General features: G+C 36.3%; 2 protein-coding genes across 3 annotated transcripts in view; one reads left to right on the forward strand and one right to left on the reverse strand.

Moving 5' to 3' along the window:
* The window catches only part of LOC113493252 (mitoguardin), a 48,239-nt gene that overhangs the window by 6,384 nt on the left and 20,862 nt on the right, over window positions 1-20,993 (forward strand). The window lies entirely within an intron of this gene.
* Window positions 5,655-20,993, reverse strand: part of LOC113493253 (protein unzipped) — a 28,196-nt gene continuing 12,857 nt past the window's right edge. Inside the window, exons 2-4 of one of the 2 annotated variants that reach the window (XM_026871129.1) lie at window positions 18,387-18,446; window positions 8,906-9,114; window positions 5,655-8,825 (exon numbers count right to left, since the gene is read on the reverse strand). In XM_026871129.1, the coding sequence (XP_026726930.1) occupies window positions 7,657-8,825; window positions 8,906-9,107 (1,371 nt within the window). In that variant the 5' untranslated portion in view covers window positions 9,108-9,114; window positions 18,387-18,446 and the 3' untranslated portion in view covers window positions 5,655-7,656. The remainder of the gene's footprint in view (window positions 8,826-8,905; window positions 9,115-18,386; window positions 18,447-20,993) is intronic. The other variant, XM_026871130.1, reaches the window with a different exon arrangement.

Here is a 20,993-nt window from a genome sequence, read left to right on the forward strand (position 1 = left end):
TAGTGTTCGCCATGTTTTAGAAGTCGGATAGATATCAGCTAGGCAGGTACCGTTATTACCTTGTCCAAGGGAAGTAAATTATGCATTTCGGTGTGCTGTCGAAGTACTGAGCCCTTCCGACTGATTTATGTGACATTATAGCCGTGTCATGCCTTCGCAGAAATTTTGAACCTTGTTGTAATAGAGTCGGGTCGTTCCCGCCATCTGACGGTGCTAAATAAATAACGGGAATGAACGAATGATTGCTGTTTGAGCTCGTATAACAATATCTTGGAAAGGTTCTGTTTAACTTTTACGTTTCTGGTATTAAGTTTACCCTTGAGCGTTTACTGATGGGCTAATATTACTCGTATTCGCTAATAATATAACGTCGAACCTCCGATATTGTATTCATGAGTCCAATTCAACGAACTTTACCGACTGTTTTCATAGACTTTTGTTGCTCGCGGCTCGTGGCATCTTGTTAGTGCTCACGCTCCAGTGCTTCTGTGAAATGGTCTTTTTATTGGACTTTTTGGGCGAATGACTTCCGTTGTAAGCCGTTCATAATCGGTGTTACATATAAATGTCAATGTCGTGAACTTTCGAAATGACGGCATTTGCAATTATTTATGTAGATGTTGAGATGTTTGGATAGTCTGGGTTTCTAAATGCCAAGGCATAATCACCATAAGTAATTATTACAGTACCAATTCAAACTAACCACGTAACTAAGTTGAGAAGTGCCTATAAGAGTCTACATTAATTACGAGTAATTTTGTCATTGATGCCCCCTACGTCGACATTCTATTATATTCAGCATTCTTTAAAGAAATTAGCGCACAGTTTCACCGCACACGTCTTACGTCAGTAAGTTAAAAATAGCTTATCCAACGTTTGTCCCGATGACTCACCGTTGCCAACTTGAAATTTGGGCAACTTTTTGCGACCCGCTAAATAAATTTTATGACATGACAAATATAGTTCTTGCCGTTTGCTTTTTGAGATACTTATCGGATGTAACGTACCATGAAATTAGTTACGAATAAGTTCGATTACCTTGGAGACGGACGTTTAAAATTCACGTGACGCACTTTGAACTGATAATTGTACCTATACAAAATCTCAATTTGTATTTTGTGTGTAGAATTCTCAAACAATTTATAAAACTTGTTCTTAATCCAAGTCAAGGATTAGATAACATTTATTGGCCACTTTTGGTAAAAGTAAATTTTATGTTGCAACATTTTAACGACAAGGTGGAGCATTTGATTCTGAATTTCGTGGGAACATTTTACATAAAAGTCTAATTTATTGAAACTCTGACTGATGGCCTCACAGAACAGATAAAACTAAAAATACTTTGAATTAATTTCAAACGTTATGATGTGTTGTAAATATGTGACTACTTTACTTAAAATTAAATAATATTCTGTTATCTACTATTAAGTAATGAATTATAATGGCTCTACAAAATCTTATGGCTATTCAAAATTTACTACAGAAAAGCTATCTGGCAGGTGAAAACAAAGCAAATCAGTCTCTAAATCTGAACAAACATGAAGCCGTACTTATTGGTCAAATCAAAGAAAGTAGGTTGTAGCGTCGCTGTCGCAATCTTTAAGAGGGTTCTAAAAGGTTTTCGTCACGGTTATTGACACCGTGCGTTCTATATCACTCTATTATGTAGCTACAATGGTGTTGGAGAGATCAGGTTAATTTCCCCCTAGCTACTTACTGCAGCCGTCGGCAGACTGACAGCTGTGCACTTCGCCTCCGTGGTGCCGCAGCGGTCAATAGCGGATATTGTCTGGAAGATTCCAAGGAAGGGATCTTCGTATCGATTTTGCTGGCCCTAATAAGTACATTCAATGAAAACTACGCAGTTAATTAACATTCGAATTTTTATTTTTCCCCCCAACTTTAGAGGATGAAATTTGATTCCAGAATCTTGCAAACAAAACGATATAAATAGCTACTAGTAAGATCTCGTAAGTTGAACTGTTTACATGACACGTTTTGGCCAACGTGTATCATAAAACCGTCATATTACATTCAAAAACTTTGCCTGGCACCCGTAGTGGGTTGAAAGCCTTTATGAGGATGACAATAGTACTAGGTAACAAAAGGGACGACTATTTGTGGTTCTTCTTCTCTTTAGTTCATTTAACAGTTTTTATCTGCTCCGTAATAGTTGTAAATAATACGGGAAAAGATAATACCTACTACGCGCAGACTCGCAAATAGAAGCCTTTGTTTAATCTAATAACGGAAAGGTCATCTATCCTGTTGTGTGAGTATGTTTCACAAAGGCAAAAAGTCGATAACATTGACAGCCCTTTCGATGGAGAGAGATTTAACAAAAGTGGTTTAATATTTTAGAGAAATAGAGACTTAAATAAATCGTTCAATGAATATGTAAATGACGTGTCACATTATTCTGATAACATAATAATTTATGTCACAACAAAGAATCGCATCATTCTTGAAATAGCTTCGCGATAATGCCTTGTCCATTATAAATGAATCTGTTCCCTATCCTCACAGTTATATTACTAGGAAATAATTACAAAGTTCACGTCAAATGGTTAGGTGCGTGATGAGTGATGACGCGTGTTTGTACTCCTGGCGCCGATGCCAGATTAGTGCCGCCACCGACCACCTCGTACTGGCGCGTACTAATTGACGCAGACCATGTGACATTTAACTCTCTACAAATACATTAATACGTGTTTATGTTTTTCCCTTTGATTACTATTATAACTTGTACTGAGTCAGTCAGACGTAAATACAATAACATATTTTTGTAAACATTGTTATACGAAAACTGCGAAGCTCTGAGTTTGGTTTTACCACGTCTGCAAGCAATCGCATTTTCGAATCTTGGTCGCTTATCCTTGAAGTAAAACGTAACTACAACCTTGTGGGCATAGTGGTTGATTCTGTGTTCATGAGTTTACAAAGTTACTTTCTTTATGTCTATAGGGGTGTGCGGTGATGTTATGGTACACTATTTGCTATTCGACTACCATAAATTTGCGGTATTGTGCTTTAGCTACGTATACGGCTATAAACGTAGCCTTCTACCGAAATGTCTGTCGTTAAGATTACCTTTTTTGCCCGATTCCGTGAAACGATTGGTATGTCTGCAAACTTTTCCTTTATTGATTTTGTTCAGCGTATGAAAATAAACTTACTTTATTTTAGTATTGAGTACAAGGAACCCTATACAATATGTTTTAATCGGTAAAATAAGATCTTTTGGTTATTACTTTCTCGCAACAATAATAAGAAAAAAACTATGCCTTGCTTCAAGTAAGTACGTACACAAACTGCACGGCACGGAGGGGTAAGCTGAGTAAACCCGCCCCAGCCCTTGTGAAGGCCATGAAATACTTTCACGGGGGATGTTTTCTAGGCTTGTTATTACAGGGGTACGGACAAATTTATCTTTTACGATCATATCAACGCTATCTCAACATTCTATGTGCTTTGTATCCTATAACTTCGTGACGGAGTATGTCTAAGCTCATACAATTTTAACTAGACTGATATAAATGTTCATGTTCCCCTTATTTGTGGAATATTTTATTAAATCTAATGTAATTTGTTACGTATAATTTATTGTTATCGCGCAACTGATAGTGATATTATTCACCTAAGGAGTGCGTTGTGTCCTCGTGACTTTAATATAATATGTTAACAAAATACGTGTTTACTTCATTGTCGTGTATTTTGTTCAGCAGCAGCTTTTCATCGATTCCAACTTGTGATACTCTTTGTTTAGATACTTACTCGTGTCTTTAGTACAATACCTCATTTTGAAACGAGTCAAAATTATTCCTGCTACTAAAGCGATTTAAGAATATTCTAATGATTTATCTTCGTCAATTGAATTATTTATGTAAGAAATTACAGAAACGAAGAACGTACAGCGGTGAAAGTTCATTACCTTAAAAACATTGTCAGGTACATTTTTTCGTCACGTCCTTGTATACAAACTCATTGCACACTAATTGAAATTACTCCAAACAAATTCAAATTCTTCCACCTTATTTGAACTAAATAGACGGGGAATGTTAAATTGGGAGGGAATGCACATTTTTTTGCAATTATTATAGGCACTTAATTCCTTTACGCTCCGTTAAACCAGATACAATGAGACCCGTAGGCGCCACCTTCCCCCTGGCTTTCTGTCTCCCCTGGCTCTGGTGTCGAGACGTCTCCCACTAATGCGTCTGCAAATTCCAAACATTTGCCAATTCGATACCAGAGAACCCACTATTAAAAAAAGAAAGAAACAGGTGTCTGCATTCTCATAGATGTCGCAGGCGATGTAGATAATGTGTTGTTTACTTCTAGCGTCTATTTTTGCTCCTTTATAAACGGTAATGTCTTTATGTCTAGTATATTCCTGAAAGCTGCAAATTTTCCGTATGTTTATAAAAATAGTGTACGAAAATCAAATAATATTGATGGATTATATTTTTATTCGTCACGTACAAAGTCGCGTTAATATATCTTCTGTCAAAGGCCGTTTAGCTATTAAAGCAACAGGCGGACCTGACAACATAGCCTTTGTATATTGTTATGATGTGAATATAATTATGTGAGTTAATAAAGCTAAGCGATCCTATTAAAGCTTAGCGATGACGACGCTACATGCTACATCACCATAATACCTATTTGCATTAGGTGCGGCAAGTTTAGCGAGCTAATTCAGCGCTTAGATCATTCTTTAAAGTATGAGTTACGATCGTCATACATGATTTCGACACTAAGTTGATATAATAAACTTCGTGAATATTTAATAACTATTCAATCTGAAATCTATAATATCATGCCAATTCTTATCGCTTAGTTTAAATACCAAGTTTTTGTACACGCAATTTTAGATTAGGTTTTTTCGCTTGGAAATCGCTTCAAATTCGAATAAAGTGGTTCCCAGAAGAGAACTGGGATCACAATTTTGAAATGCTACTGACTACTGAAGACTATATAGCCTTCGTGGTATACATGCGAATATGCTACATACAATTTCCATGGCAAAACACGGCCTTGCTTAGTCCCCCCCGGCCACCTTTAATGCTAGTCGTTGCGGTTTGAGAGAAACTATAATATAAGCTTAAGAGGAAAATGAAGCCTTTAAACTGAAACGGGAGACGTGTAGAAATTATTAGAATTCGTGTTATCATCACCCTTTCCTGCGCGGTTTAAGATATTAGTGCTAATGATTTGGAGGCCAAGTTGTTTGACAAGTCTCGCCCCATTACATAATATCAAATTATCCAAATTTAGCATAAGCATGGCTGGGATGCCAAGTTATTTTATTATTTGTTTTTATAATAGAACCTGTGGGTATCTATTAATTTTGCGGATTTTTACACAAATTATCATCGCTTAGGTACTTTAAGGGGTGGGAGAAGAATTCCGAATGAATTAAGGCAGGTATGATTGGTGGTAACAAAGTGTACTGATTTCTAGCACCCTAACTTGAAAACTACGTAAAGTAAATAAAATCCTTCTTGCTTTTAGGGATTGGGGAAAGACGGAAAGATAGACACAGGCATACGCATTCCCATTTATAATATTAGATACGGATCGTATGAGTGTGCTTGGGCTTTCACATCTTTGCTTTTAGCCGGATTTTGGGTCACAGTAATAAAATAACTATATTTCAGTTACACTTTAATCAATGCTTTAATGAATTTAAACAAAGTAAACTTACATGGAACATCACAATTATGCTTCGCAAAACAATGTTGATGTCATGAGATTCATTGTTATAATATCTACCCAAACAGCAGGGTCTATTTCAATTACATATAGGTACAACAATAGAACATGCCTTAATATTATGGAATAGATTTTCTAACTAACGGGGAATAGAAGCAATCTTAAAAATATTACACGTTGAACATACAGGCCTTTACTTTCCACTTGAAGACATTCGAAATGTTTTGCTTAACGTTCTATACCGGACACACAATATTTTGAAGCTAAACGAGACCAATAAATATAATTATGTTTTGTTATTATATTTTAATTCTTATCCAATAATGGTACACTAGGTGGGACGATGCTTTAACTTTAAATAATTAAATTATAAGTATATCAAGAGATGCAATTTTTAAGTTTTTTATTCAATTAACAGAAATACTGACGCATTTGGAATCACTCCATTATAACACTGGTACTGAAACCCAACATGACGAAGACGGTTCACTTACAATTAAGGCGAACACTTACAATCGATTTCAATTCATACAAAAATATCATCCATTTTCTTTACACATTGACAAAAGTCCGCTAAGCATACTACTACCAAACGATTCCAAAACTATGAGTCTACTTGTATCTAACAACTAACAAGAATGATGTTCATTACACGGAGGGATGGAACTTTATGCAGTTACGGTCTAAATTATCAAATGTAGGCTAACTTACAAAGAATAACTTTGGCTTAAACAACAAAGTCATAGATTTATTAAATCTTCAGTTAAACCTCGTGCTAAGTTTTTATTTATAATAGTGTAATTATAATTTTATCTGAACTTAGATGTATTCGTATAATAAAGAGACAATAAAAACAAAATAAATTATTTGTGAATAAACACTATATGCTTTAAAATAATAATATCTCTTAATTCTGGATGTTTAGACTCTTGTAACTTAAAATTAAAAAATAACAATTATAACTAAGGTAATACTAAATATTAAAGATAGGAGGTACTAAACGATGTTTCTAATTACTAATACGCGAAAATAAATAAACTGTGCGTCACACTATTGCCACGATAGCCAGCAGCCACAGTGGTGGTCATTACTTTGCATAATTATTAAACGCGTCATGTATCTGCATTTACTGTGCAACAAATTGCTATTCTACAAAGCAAGTTAAGCTGAAAAGTACGACTGGACAAGTTAATTAAATCAGTAATTATACCCAAAGTATGATAATATTAGGTAACGGAATATGATTAAAATAAATTACTTAAAACTTTACACGTAACCTTGCGGTGAATAAAATTAACAATTACTCAAAAGTTGGCTTTAGCCTTCAAGGAAAAAACAATTTATCAAATGAGATTCATCATCAAAATGATAAAAATTATCTAACATGGTGTTTTGTACATTGCAACATTTAAAATATTGTAGGTAACATATTTTGCTCTTATAAGATTGATTTTGAATTTTGAAACACTTTGATATCACAAATGTGAGTTTGCTGCCTTGAGGTTATCCAAGGTACATTATGATAGGTGATTTTATTACAGCTTGTCATGGTAACAGTGTCTTTCTTCACTCGGTATTATTATCCCTACCTACGATGTTTCCACTTCATTACATTATAATGACGATACTCTCACGCCGCTCTGCGACTTCCATATCAGTTAACTATTTATTTACAGATATATCTATTTACAGTTATGCGATTAATTTTGGCTCCTCAATTTACACATTGGAATGAAATCACATAACAGGAATGTCAAGAAAATCAAAAATATTTTTATTTACACAATTTTACCGAGATTGGTGTCAACCGCGCCTCGGATTTAAAACAACAGCATCAAGCTCAGTTGCCAAAACGTACATATACATGTATAAACGACCAAGCAACTATATATTTAATGATATTTTTGTTGCTATATACAAAAGCATTAAATTTGATATATTTTACAGTAAGAGTGAAAGCACTGGAATCAATAACGTGATTGTGAAGAACTTCATCGATGCTCCATTAGGGTTGCTGCCGAGTCCACCTACGACCGATTTCTTGATGTCTTCCTTTGGCAAAGAGGCTTTAACCATACCCTCGCCACTCTCGTTCACTAGATCTCCGCTGTCCATCTGATCGGGTTGGTCGGCTTTCTTCATGGCTGCCACATCGTTGTCCTCAGGTACTGGCGGCGCGGTCTCAGGCGGAGGAGTTGTCGTGGTGGTGGTGGTAGTAGTTGTGGTAGTAGTAGTTGTCGTCGGCACTAGGCTATTGTTAGCTAAGAAATATATCTCGCCATAAATTGCCTCTACTTCTAATGTATTTTCAATACGTTGGCCTCTTATTTCCCTCGATCGCGATTCATTGTCAAGATAAAATGTTACTAATTTTGCAGTATATTGGACGTCTCTGTTTGTAAGGTTACCCCTGAATGTAACATTACAGGCAGTACCAGGTTCCAGGTATTGTTCCAGTTTGTGTAATTTGGTTCTTCTCTCAGTAAACGGGTTTGCCCATTGTATTTGGGGGAATTGAGTGCCGTCGTCCAATTCAATTGTCGTATTCAGGCCGATGGCAATACCATGCCCATGACCCCAAGACAATGTGTAGTTGAAATCGTATTCTATTTCTGTAGTTACAGTAGCTCCGGCTTCGTCCTCATTTTTTAGAATTCGTTCTTCAAACACTTCTGGTTCCGTTTGGCGAACATGTTCTGTAGTTCGGTCTAACTCCACATTCTCCAATTTGTAACTAATGGGCTCAATTTCTTTTAATATCTCGCCGCTTTTCTCGATCATTTCGTTATTTTTGTCATCAAAAGTAATCAACTGGCCAATCACGTTTTCGTAGGCAATGCGTCCGATGTAATGAGAGTAACCGCTTTGGGCCTTCATTCTTCCAATGAAAACTGAATCCACTGATGAGTCCACAACTACAGCGCCACTGGGTTTAGCGTGGAATCTAAACCAAGGTATCCAATTGATCAAAGATGCATTTTCGATATTTTCTAGCACTTCAAATGCATTGTAACTTTTCCTTGCGGAAACTGCGCATGATGTGTAATCAGGCCTCAATTGACCTAATATCATATCACCTTCATGTCGAGCTCTGCAAAGGTATATGGGACCTAAAACAAGAACATTAACAAATAAGCAAATACTTATGATGTAGTTACAAAGTTACATCGATAAATGTAGTAACATATACCTTGTTCAGATTCAGCCCCAACAACATAGTTGCTCATAGATTCCTTCTTCAGATTGGTCCACTTCAGGGTGCTTGACGTAGTGACTTGCTTCAGCTTGGCATTATACAATCCGACTCCAGCTTCGGCCGCGGACTGAACAGCTAGGGTCGCAGTTAGCAGCACCACCCACCAGCCACTCTGACAATTTCTGTTTTTCTTCATTTTGACTCTGCAACAAAATTGTAACTGTAAATATTGATAGTTTGTTATGGCTATTTGTAGTGAATCGTAACCTAGTAAAAGTTTTTAAACGATAGATAAAGAATGTATATTATCTAACCCGTATAATGTATATTTATTATGATGGGTTTGAATCCGGCCTCTCATATAGTTTTATGAAATCATCTTTACTCTTTAATAACCTTATGAAGGTATGATTGTATGACGTTAGGTTATAAATGCGTAAATGATGTATTAGTAGAGTATATACATAGGAAGTGTTACTACATTATACGAATCTTATGCGGGGCATTTGAAATCACTGAAATGTACGGCAACAAATGGAAATGAACTTTTAGACATTTTCTCGTCACTGACAAAAAAGAATTTTGTGAGTTGCTACAAAATATAACGTCGCACTCGTGCAAGTACAACCCTCGCGCAATAAATTGCCGGGACCCCCAAATCTTATCTTGATATACGTATATTCACAAAATATAAAAGAAGCCGTTTTTGCCTGTTCATTGGGTTCTATAATTGGCATTGAGCATATTTTTATTTTATATTAGATATTTCTGATACAGATGCAAAGAAGTTAAAAGGGGAATCTCACTGCATAACTGCATTAGGTACTGCTAGTTCGTAATGACCAATCACCAAATAGTTCACAATAAAATAAATGATTGATGATGATATGATATGAGAACAGATTGAAGACGACAAATTAATATTCTTATTACACTCATCCAGATCAATATGGACTTCGTAAGCGTGTATGTGTGCCCGACATGCTTTTACATCCGCTAAAAAGGTTGCGGTGGGGTTTCAATCCCAAGGAAACTCAATTTTCATGACAAAGTTACTGAAAGCAGATCGCGCGGTGCTCTTTTGCCCCTAGCGAAGCGCTGATGTGGAAAATATGGTTTTGATGATATTTCACAATTTTCCGTACAAAATATACACAATTTCTGCGTAAAACATTTTGGTCGAAAGTTGTTAGAATATCTCTAGAGTACTGGCAATGCAGCTGATGGCAAAGATAAATAGAACAACAAGTAGTGGGTGGGTGGGGAAGAGTGCTCCGACATAGACAATCGATAAAAGGAACTGCAGGTGAAACTTACATTTGCTTTTAGATATGATTCTAACATTACTACAGTGCCAGGTTTCCTATGAGCACATTATTATGTAACAGTAATACCGTACTGGTTCTGTTATTTATGATGAAGTGATGACGATGCAGTTCAGCTCTATGTTAACGTTATATCATTATTATTTTAATCACTTTTAAATTATTTCCGGCAATTATCTTGTATCATCGTTATTTTTGTTTAATGCAACATTGTGATGGAATAATATTCATCATTGCTGTGTAATCTAACATCATAATAATCCTCAGTTTTATTAATATAATTTTCGTGTAACTGCTAATGAACATAAACTTTGGAATGTAACAGCGCAATTTAGTTTGACTCTGTAATGAATTCCATGTAACATTTTCTGGGTCTATAATGTAATAGGTGGTTTATTGTGAAGCGATACAAGTAATTATTAGTATTTAAATAACAAGGCCAACACGTTTACTTAATGCTTTTTAATCGCGAATAGTACTATAGTATAGTATATTGTGTAGCTCTCAAAGGAAACCTTGAGCAAGATATAAAATCGATTGAAGTATTTATATCATGGCCGAGGTCTGAATTTTGATAACACGTTTGAAACGCGGTACGCTTCGAATGTCTTAAAATATTCCTTTGGTCTTCTATAGTTTCTTATCAATATCATAATTGTTACTCTACTGTTTTGTAACATTTATTTAATCTTGTATTTCTTTTTCAGGTACGTTGACAACTCGTTTAAGTACAGTAAGTTATTGCTGCGTCTTTATTTTTATTTGCGTTAGTGCCAAAATCGATGCAGTTCCCACAGCGGAGCAGACTGATAAATGATGTTAGAAAGACCCACCAGACGATGTTGAGACAGACATATTGCACTACATTCGCGATATGGAGTAACAGTTTCCTTAAAATGCTCTTTTCAACTACGATCTTTGTTTAAAATGTTGAATTTGATGGACAGAATAATTTATTAGAATTGTTGTAAATATATTATTGAGTACAGTCTTCAGAAATAAAGTATCGTTAATATATTTAAAGCAGCGTAAAAGTTTTGTCACGTAGCCAAGCGTATGTTTACGACATATTTATTATTCCGCGCCGGTTTACAAGTTTTGGTTGAACAAGATTAACTAATGCAAATCTGTGTTTGGGGGGTGTCTTTAGATGTCATTGTGCCCTGCCTTATATTGACTATATGAAATTGAATTAACAATAAATCACTATTAGACGCTAACAGTAGTAAATTCTATTTAATAAGTTCAATTGAGGATTGACACGGACCATTTATGGGTAGTAAAATCTCGACGTATATCTCTTTTGTTATTTGAACAGCTTATACTATTCCTATAAAAGGATTCTTTGATAATTATAATCGGGGTAGGTAAAAAGTTGCAGTAACTTTTTTATCTATTGGTATAGAGAGCCGTTATACTTTTTGATGTTTGTCATTCCATTGTTTAAATCCCAATCTCTCCCTGGATCGCTGACCCAGTCTTGTAGTATTTTTATATATACGGTCATAGGTTATCAAGATACGCTGGCAAAGTTTTTACCTTTTCCAATAAAACATCGTTTGTATAGGAAAAAAAAAATATTTAGAAAAATATCCATATAATAACAAATTGTTAATACAAAATATCTAATTCATTCAATGAAATGTATACTAAAATCCTTGCTTCCGAATGTTCACCGATTTTGTTATGCTAAATTAGTTTACTAATCCGATTGGTAGAGTACGCAGAATTAACTTTGTCTAGATCGCATTCCGTGAGCCCGAGCGGATCGGGTCCCTTTGTGTCGAAGCACACAGCGTGTCCGAACACAGCTTTTGTGTGCCTGCCAATATGACACCTAGCAGAATCGATTAACTGAATTTTTCCTATTGGAACGTTTTTAGTTACGCCAGATTTTTATCATTTTGTGGCCGTTTGTTCACTCAACATGGATGGATTTTCTGGTACCGCCTAATATTGTTATTTTAGTAGCTTTTGTAACGCAAAATTGACTAGACGGGTTGTGTATCTAATCTGTGCAAGTAATTTACTCTCGACAACGGTCTCCCTTGTGATGAAATGATAACGTGTACAAAGGAAGCCCAGACAATTACTCAGCGGTGGCTTTAATGAGTCGATTTAAACACCCCATACGTTCCTTCTGACACAATACCTCCAGTCTGCGTGTTTCCGAGCTACTCTCGATGTGCCGAGGGGAGACAAACTACAAACAAAACATGGCAATCTTTCGTCTGAGTTACCTCACTTCACTGAATCAGCACCACCCCTGTAGGAAGTTGTATTCACCAACTACTAACTAGAGCGATGTCAACCGAGTGATTTTAAAGATTTTTGTGTTGTGAGCTTCATTACTTTGCCCGGACGAAAGGTCGACCTTTTTGAGCAGGAAACACGAGTTTCTGTATAATATATGTATAGTTGTCGTTGGCAATATTTTGTGAACACATAAATGTTATTTACCAAACATGACATCATATTAGGTAAAGGCTTGCTTGTGTTGTGTTACAATATTGTGGGCAATAACATTTTATGATGTTCCGCGATGCGGTCAATAGTGACTGTGACTGGTGACTGCACTATGCAAGGTCACATTTTATGAACACGAACGCATAGTACCATAACTAAATCGCAAATATAATGTCTCTCCCAAGCCAATGTTGGCAATACTAACTTGTGTCTAAAATTAAGATCGTAACTGTACAGGCATTTGTTACAACTTAAAAATATAAAGACGGCACAAAAATAAACGGAGATATACGGAAATTGTTGACTTCCTGACCTGAAGAGTTTATCTAACAATTGAACATTTAGTTACCTCACAATTAATTGAATTATTTTGTTTACCTCAGCGTCAAGTACGTATGATGATAATGTTTATCTTTAGTGCGATGCATCACCATCCTGGCAGAGATCATTAATCTCGCCGTTAAGAGTAACTGTAAAGTCTTGTTTGTTGCATGTCGCTTATTATTTGAGTCACATATGTAAAAATAGCTTTTGTATATATACCTATATAAATATATCACTTTGAACGCAGGGCATCCTGAGTCAGTATTTATACATAAATAATCACAGCGTTTGCATCTGGATTTTATACTCCTTCTCATAATTGCTCTTGATAATGTAAAGCTTCATTTTGACGAGCATCGCCATTCATCGGGCCCATTCCAGTCCAGACCGAGTTCACTTCGCTCATATTAACGTTGGAATTTAACGATATCGCTCTTTAATCGATATTAAAGTAAGTTACTGTAAGCAGGTAAGCTCCCCGGGCAATAGCTCGCACACTAATCGCATTACCCACATGCAATCAATAATACTAGACAGGATTACCGACGACTGCTACGTAATAACATTTCTCCCTAATATGATATTGTGAATACTACTTTTATGTTAGCCTAAAATGGTTGAATTTTGTAGAGTAGATTGCAAGGATACGCTTTTCACAAAATCATTACTTATTACTGGTTAACCAGCTTAAATTTCAATGAGCTTCTAAATATATCTTAAATTTGCCAAATGTCAAACATGGATCTATATGAGGTGCCCGGTCTAATGGAAATAAATGTCATCGTTGCTGAACCCAACACGCCTTATAATTAATCAAAGCCAATAACCTATACAGATACATCGAGTATTGATATCCTTGTGCTTGTGTCGACATAAAACATAGCCACGTAAGGTCTATGCACGATTGTACTCCTGATCCCCACTACAAGAAACAGCACTAAGCTTTTAACCTAGTTGCTCCGTTGCTTACAATGCAAATATTCCGTTAACGTTTGCGTAAAGGCTCTAGGGTAAGTCGGACACTGTGCTAATTTACTAGCACTTTACGTATTGAAGGAACTTTCCGTCATTTCAGCCATGTGTTATTACTATAACGGCGATCGAATTTAGTAGAAAATTCTACTGTGATTGAACCAATGTTTTCTTGAACCGTTATTATAAAATAAATTGTGGGTAGTTAATTGGACAACACCTTCGGCAAATTGTAGCTTCTGAGTTACGTGTTCTTTTGGAGAGCCGAATTCGATTATAATTAAATTTGTTATATTGGAGCTACCAGAAAGTATGTAACATGATACACACTTTTGATATTGTAGATTCCTGTCATAATGACAATTGCGGTGTTACGCTGCGCTTGCTCCTCCTTTGCATAATTAGACTCCCCCATTTGTCGTGTTATCGCAGTTAAATACATTGCGTTTCCCTGTGTATCGTCGTCGGGTGTTAGGTGGGCGGTCCACATTGGGAGGCAATTATCGCTATAATGGCTTCGTTATCAAACGCAGTTTCATCTCGATGACTCTTTAGAAACGAGTTAGACTTTCTTACGCGAGTGTTAATGGTACATGCGTATACTCGTTCATTCCTCGTAGCTGTCTATTTATCGCAACAAGTGTGCCTTGTTGCATTATACACTTAATCTTGTTACTGTTAAAGTTATAAATGCTTCTATTCACAATAAGCCAGTTCCATGATTACCGACGTAAGATTTGTAACGGTCTTTTTTTACACAAATTGGCTTTTGATGTACCGTTACCAATTTCGTGGATTTTCTTTCATATCTCTGTTGTACACTTTTGTTTTATGATCTCAGTGCAATTAACTAAAGGGTTTTCCTTAATTTATGTTTATTCACGAAACGCTTTTTATGTAGGTGCGCTTCTTTACAAAGTCATCTTACGAGTAAGTTAGCGGTACCCGCGGAACAATGCAACATACGTAGTCCAGCGAATGCCGGTGATATGAGTTTTTGCGGCGCCGCAAATTGCTCTCCCGGGCGCCATCGTGTACCGCTGCTAACTGTCTATAAATCATTTTCTTTATTATGAGTAACGCTCCTACAAAGCAGCCAGATTGGTAACAGTAGTTTTTATCATAATTTCCGAAGTTTTTCATTATAGTTTGTTTGATATTGTTATTTTATGAAGGTTTAATAAATCCGGTGGTTGATCAGTGCGGTTTGTTATCGGTCAGACGGTAACGCTGGTGAAGTCGCGGGCCGTTGCGCTTGTTCGCTGGCGCGTGAACCAGCTGATAGCGTGGGAACAGTTTCACGCATGAAGACCGCACTCTACACTATGTATGAATGTATCTGTGCTCTATGGTGCCAAAAATTGATAGTTCCGTGATTACATTCCATTTAAAATTCTTAGGCAATTTTTGAATGAAAGCAATTATTTAGAAGCAAACGGTCGAAAAATTTAACTGCGAAACTTGAACAATGTTTACTGCTTTGCTATATAACGATCGTTGTCGTTGTCGAGACGGTCCCCAAACAATATCTCCTCAAAGTATTTGTGTATCCCTCTAGAGCTTTTAAAACAATGGGATGCGGGCTTTGTAGCTTGTTGACGATGTCGCCTTCGGCTCGCATACGTAGACAACACAATTAAGTGCTCAATGAGCGCCAATAAAGTCAGTTTCAACGTTGTTGAATTGTTAATAAAGCCGTCATATTGTTAGAAGACGCTAGACACTATTTTTAAACCTTACACATAACTTATCATTTGTGACCGAAACAATGAGCTTATCGCTAAACTTGTTATGTAATATTTCTACCTACGTCTATTTTAAATTTGCTATTCTTATAGAATTTCTTGACTGAATTGTCCAAATATAGCACAAATACCGGATGTGAACAACGACAATTAGAAAACATAGTATAATAAATACAGTGAGAACGGCTTAGACACATTCGTCACGCAATGGCCTACTCGGTAACATGCTATCTCCAAGTACCTATTCCATTACCTTAATAGAGGTCAGTGAAATCAATTCGGCAAAGCTTAATTTTTCGCTTATTGTAATGCAATTCGAATTATTTGGAATACAGTTAACATCCGCTTGTTAAAATTATGAATGAGATAGTTCCGTTTGGGAGGACAGTATTTGTTCGCACCGAGTTCGCAGCGCCATCGCGCCAGCCGCGAGGCGTGACGGTGTCGGGAGATGTCCCATGATAATAACGGCAAAACTGTTTTAATCATAATTACAGTTCAGGTTCCTGCAGCCATTTCCGTTCAAAGTTCGTTGTACTGTCTGCAAAAAGTTTTAATCTTAATTATGAAATGTAATTTGAACCAACAGTTATGACTTGCTGATGTTTGTTTCACTTTTGTAATCCAAGCCCGGAATAAATGTAGCTAAAGGGTTAATTTCTTTGCATCCTTATCTAACGTCGCATAAATTGATTACATCTAGATGGACGTTTACAATTTTAACCCATCATCGGTCGTAGTCTGCGCTTTGATAAATTAACCATAGATTATCCTAAGACAAAGTTAAGCAATAAATCAACCGGCAAGGGGCTAATTAACACCAGCTCGGATAGAGTCCGTATCATTGCACCTGCCGCCTGCGCCGATCCTTAGACCGATCGCAGAGGCAACAATTTTGCACGTCAAGCACGGTTAAACGAGGTAACTTAAGATTTATTTTAAATTATGAAGAGAGATTTATACTTATTAAAATCTCATAATGTATTACCAAGCCATTACTATACAGTAACTAATCTTGAATTCGAAAATAGAGCAATTTCTTGTTTAACAGACGGGTTTGACTTGACAAAACTAACGTTTCTAGGAGTGCGCCTAAAAAGTACGTGAAAAGAATTTAAAACATTGCCGACGGAAGTTTTAAAGTACATGAAAGCAAACATATCGATGTGTCTTCATTGTACACTCCCGGCAAACATTACCAACCGTAGTTGTTTGTCCAGTCCAAACAAACCTTGTTGAATGACAACTTTTTTAACGCTCGTATTTATGAGTACTGAACCAACCTGTTTCCTAAAATACATATTAGAACTGTAGAATACATGATTAATTACATGTGTTAGCTATGTAAGTAGAGTAGACCGGTAATCGTACAGCAATTAAGCTTAACTTGACAGACATGATATTTTTTACAAATTTAATTTACAATATTCCTAGGATAAAAGCCATGCAGGATGGAATAATAAGAACAAAATTAAAATGCATTACATTAGCGCTTAAAGTAAAGCCCCCATGTTTACGGTTACAATCTCTAATCAAAAGTTACATCAAACGGAACATAAGAAAGTAAAGTATATGACCGGGGTGAAAACCGACACCTCAATTGCTGAGGATAAGTCATATTGATTACGGCAATCTGTTGAGCTGCAGAATCGAGCCTATTTGAGAACACGTCGTGGTTGAAAGTCCGCAATGTTATAATAATATATACAAGTATACAACTAATAAACGTGTTATTAAGTTTGACAACCATATAAAGATCACCCGTCATTATTTCGCGGTTGTCAAAGTCGTAAAGAATCTGACGTCGTTTATGACAAGAAACATCTTAATATTTACGAGCGCGAAACAAGTCTATTTCATAAAATTAGCGGAGATAAGCCAAACTCAAATACAACACTTGGGCTCGGAGTATTATGTAATGAAGTGCAAAAGGCGGATGCCGGAATGGAGAGGATGACAATCTGCGACTCCCCACGATTTGCGCGACAACGAGCAGCAAGGTCGCCGTCTGATTGTCGGTAATAGTGGCACTTATGATATACCGACGACACGTTGCCCCAATTTTTAACTGCACTTTCAGTCTCTCCCACCTACGTTACTAATAAAATTTTATCTGCTAGCAGAATTGTTAATCACTACGTAGAGTTATGAACTTAAAGCCTATAGAACTCTCCAACTTTTCCATCCACGATCGCTACACGTGATGGTTAGTTTTCCAAGCGAATTCTGTATTTCCCTATTAAGTCGTAAGGATAATAGCCATTTGCGTAACTGGCGATGCAGATCCGGCACTTGTTTGATATTGAGAGGCCAATTGTGGTCCATTCTAACTCCTGACAGGATGATAGTGGGCTACTCTCGAACATGCTAGTCGTGACTATTTTTAGAACGTTGATGGCATCACCGAAACATTCCATTGAATTGTCAATTTCGGATCTTTTTTAAATCGAGTGCGTCTCGCTTGAATTGTTAGTTATTATGTTTCGGATGTCTACTGTTAAATTGTGGTCTTTAAATTAGATTTATGAAGGATACTTGAAATCGGTTTTCATTTTAGCCTTAAAACTAATTCGTTTGGGCTATCCTGGGTTTTATAAAAGTCAAGATAATTATGTTTAGTAATTTAGTAAAGCGTTTACGAACCTTACTGGAATCGCTATAAAATTTCCAGCTTTATAACAAATTTCAACCGATGCACCAAATCTGCAACAAACAGTTTTATATTTATTAATATTTACACCAGATCTTCGAACTCTAATTGATATTATTTTGGTCTATACACTGAAGGCCGTGGACAACGACGGCCTTGCTCCTAATTTGTTGATGGGAATTGGAATAACAACTACTTTAAAAACACAAGTATTGTAATTCGGATTGACTACGTTGTGCGCATACCTATCTAAATGTTAGTATTGAGTATGACGTACTTAGAAACAACAAAAACAATAATTACAAATGCTCACTAACTTAGAGAATCCTTGCAATAAAAACTCGTTGTAGTAAAGTGGTTGCAGCTGTCTGTACCTACGTTTTGTTTGTCGTTTATGCAACAGATGTACTACAATATCAAGTTAAGCAGCTGCTTAGATTAGTCATAATTTCGATTAAGTGAAATGGAACTTGTCGTTTAATACCCATGATATGCAATGCTGTAGTACCGTTTTAAGAATTATTACAACAGAAAATACTTTGAACCGTACAAATTTCTGTACCTGTAAGACTTAATAATGCAAAATGATGTTTCTCTCTATATATTTGTAAAGTGTAATATCTTCATATAGAAAAAAAAACCGGGTCCCGTTCGCAAACGAACGATTCTTTCATTGTTCATTTTCATTAGCAGGTTTTAACTGTTGATTCCACTCAGTTAAGCATTTGAATGTTAATGTTCTAAAACCGCAAAGCACAGATTCAAAGCAGTCAATAGAATATGCGGTTAACCATAACAATAGACCAGAAATAAAAAGATTAAGTTCTGTTGTAGGCGCTAGCATTTATTTACATACAATAACAATATTAATGAAGATGAAGTTTGTAGTATCATTCTGGAAAAATCCTGATTATGCAACAAGTTATAAGAATGCGTGTTAAAAGTTGATGCAACTGTGTTTTATAATGCAGTCGTTATGCGGCGATGAGTCGGCCTTCGCCACGGCAACGGTCCCATTGTCTGCGACTGCTACAATGAACACTTGGAAACCAGATACAAGCGTCTTATGTCGCGTGTCTCGTGTTTAATTATTACAATGTTCACGGGAAGCGCTCACTTCATGCGACTGCTAAAAATTATATCTACACAGCGAGCTCCGTTACGTATCTACAACGTAGTGACCCCAAAATACGTTTTATTGGTCTTCAATTGAGTAATTTTGCCGACATCCGAATGCAACCGCAAACGGCATCATTGATGAATCATTTTATTAACCAATAGTCCGTTATTAGAAGCAACTCCATGTACAATGTTTTGCTTGTTACAGGTAAGAAATAACTCATTTGGAAAACTTTCTTCATAAAATTTTATCACTCTGAAATGTGTGGTGTAGGCCTGTGCAGTTCAAATAGCATACGTATAAATATTAGTCATAAATTCCGCATGTGTATGTGGTTTATGGTCCCATTTCGTAGATTGCTCAGTTAACCACAAGAGCCGGCAAGGAGGCAGGGATTTCCAATAACGCGAGGGGAAGCCGATGGACAAGCAATTGTCTTGACAAGGGTCAAAGAGGCAAGGGACTGGTAAAATGCGATTGACCTTTACACTTTGTGTGAAATACGTTTCAATATTTTGCATACAATTTTAAATAGCTGTCCCAATTGTGTTATTTATTTTATAACAAACTTGAATTAATATTTGAGTTTTTGTATGGAACCAATCTTGTCTACACATATATCTTTGACGCACGAAAAACGACCATTTCGGCTCACCAAACCCCATACTCGCATTCTAAATTGCCTGTCAAAATCTCACATCCCTTTGTGTAATAGAGTTATTATTACGGACCGTTGATTTGATGAGGATCCCTCAGAAGTATTATTTTATGTTGCACAATATACTTTTCATGGAAAATATGAGGCTGTCCCTATTTATATTTTACTATGTATAACGAAAATCTGTTCTTCATAATACCCAATTATATTTAACAGTTATTCTTGGTAGCAGATGTATAACTTGGGCTTAGATGGGAAATTAAGCAAAGAGTAAATTAGGAACGTATAAATAATGAGCCTTAAGCACTTGGCCGGCGCAGTGGGAAGTACCGGGACTGTGAACATTCCCTTAGGGTGGGGGGTTGTGGAACTGCGTAGTTTCCTCGGTTGCCATGGTTACACCCCGCACGTGGCGCTGCCTTTTCGCAACCTGCTTTTGAATTAGCAGACTGAAACACAAGCTATCAACAAATTGAATGTGATTATGATGCTCGATTACAGCCATGTTTCGCAGCATTTGCCCTGGTGTAGATACTACAAGATAATACTAAATTATATAATTTTGAAGAGCTTGATGAAGTATCTTTTGTTTGAAAATGATAATATTATAGAGGTAAATCGATAATTAAAATACATTTAACAAAGATTTGTAACTACGAGGCGTCACCCCAGCTAGTCTAATTGCATTTTATTAATTCAAGACTCTAGTACCCCCAAACGATCATAAAACCAACGCAGGGGTTTCCTACCCCAAATGCTCATTAGTTTATCCTGTTGCGTAGCGTTTAATACAATAAAAAATTCATTACCACTATTTAAATT

Source organism: Trichoplusia ni, chromosome 4 (assembly GCF_003590095.1).
Source record: "Trichoplusia ni isolate ovarian cell line Hi5 chromosome 4, tn1, whole genome shotgun sequence".
NCBI lineage: Eukaryota > Metazoa > Arthropoda > Insecta > Lepidoptera > Noctuidae > Trichoplusia > Trichoplusia ni.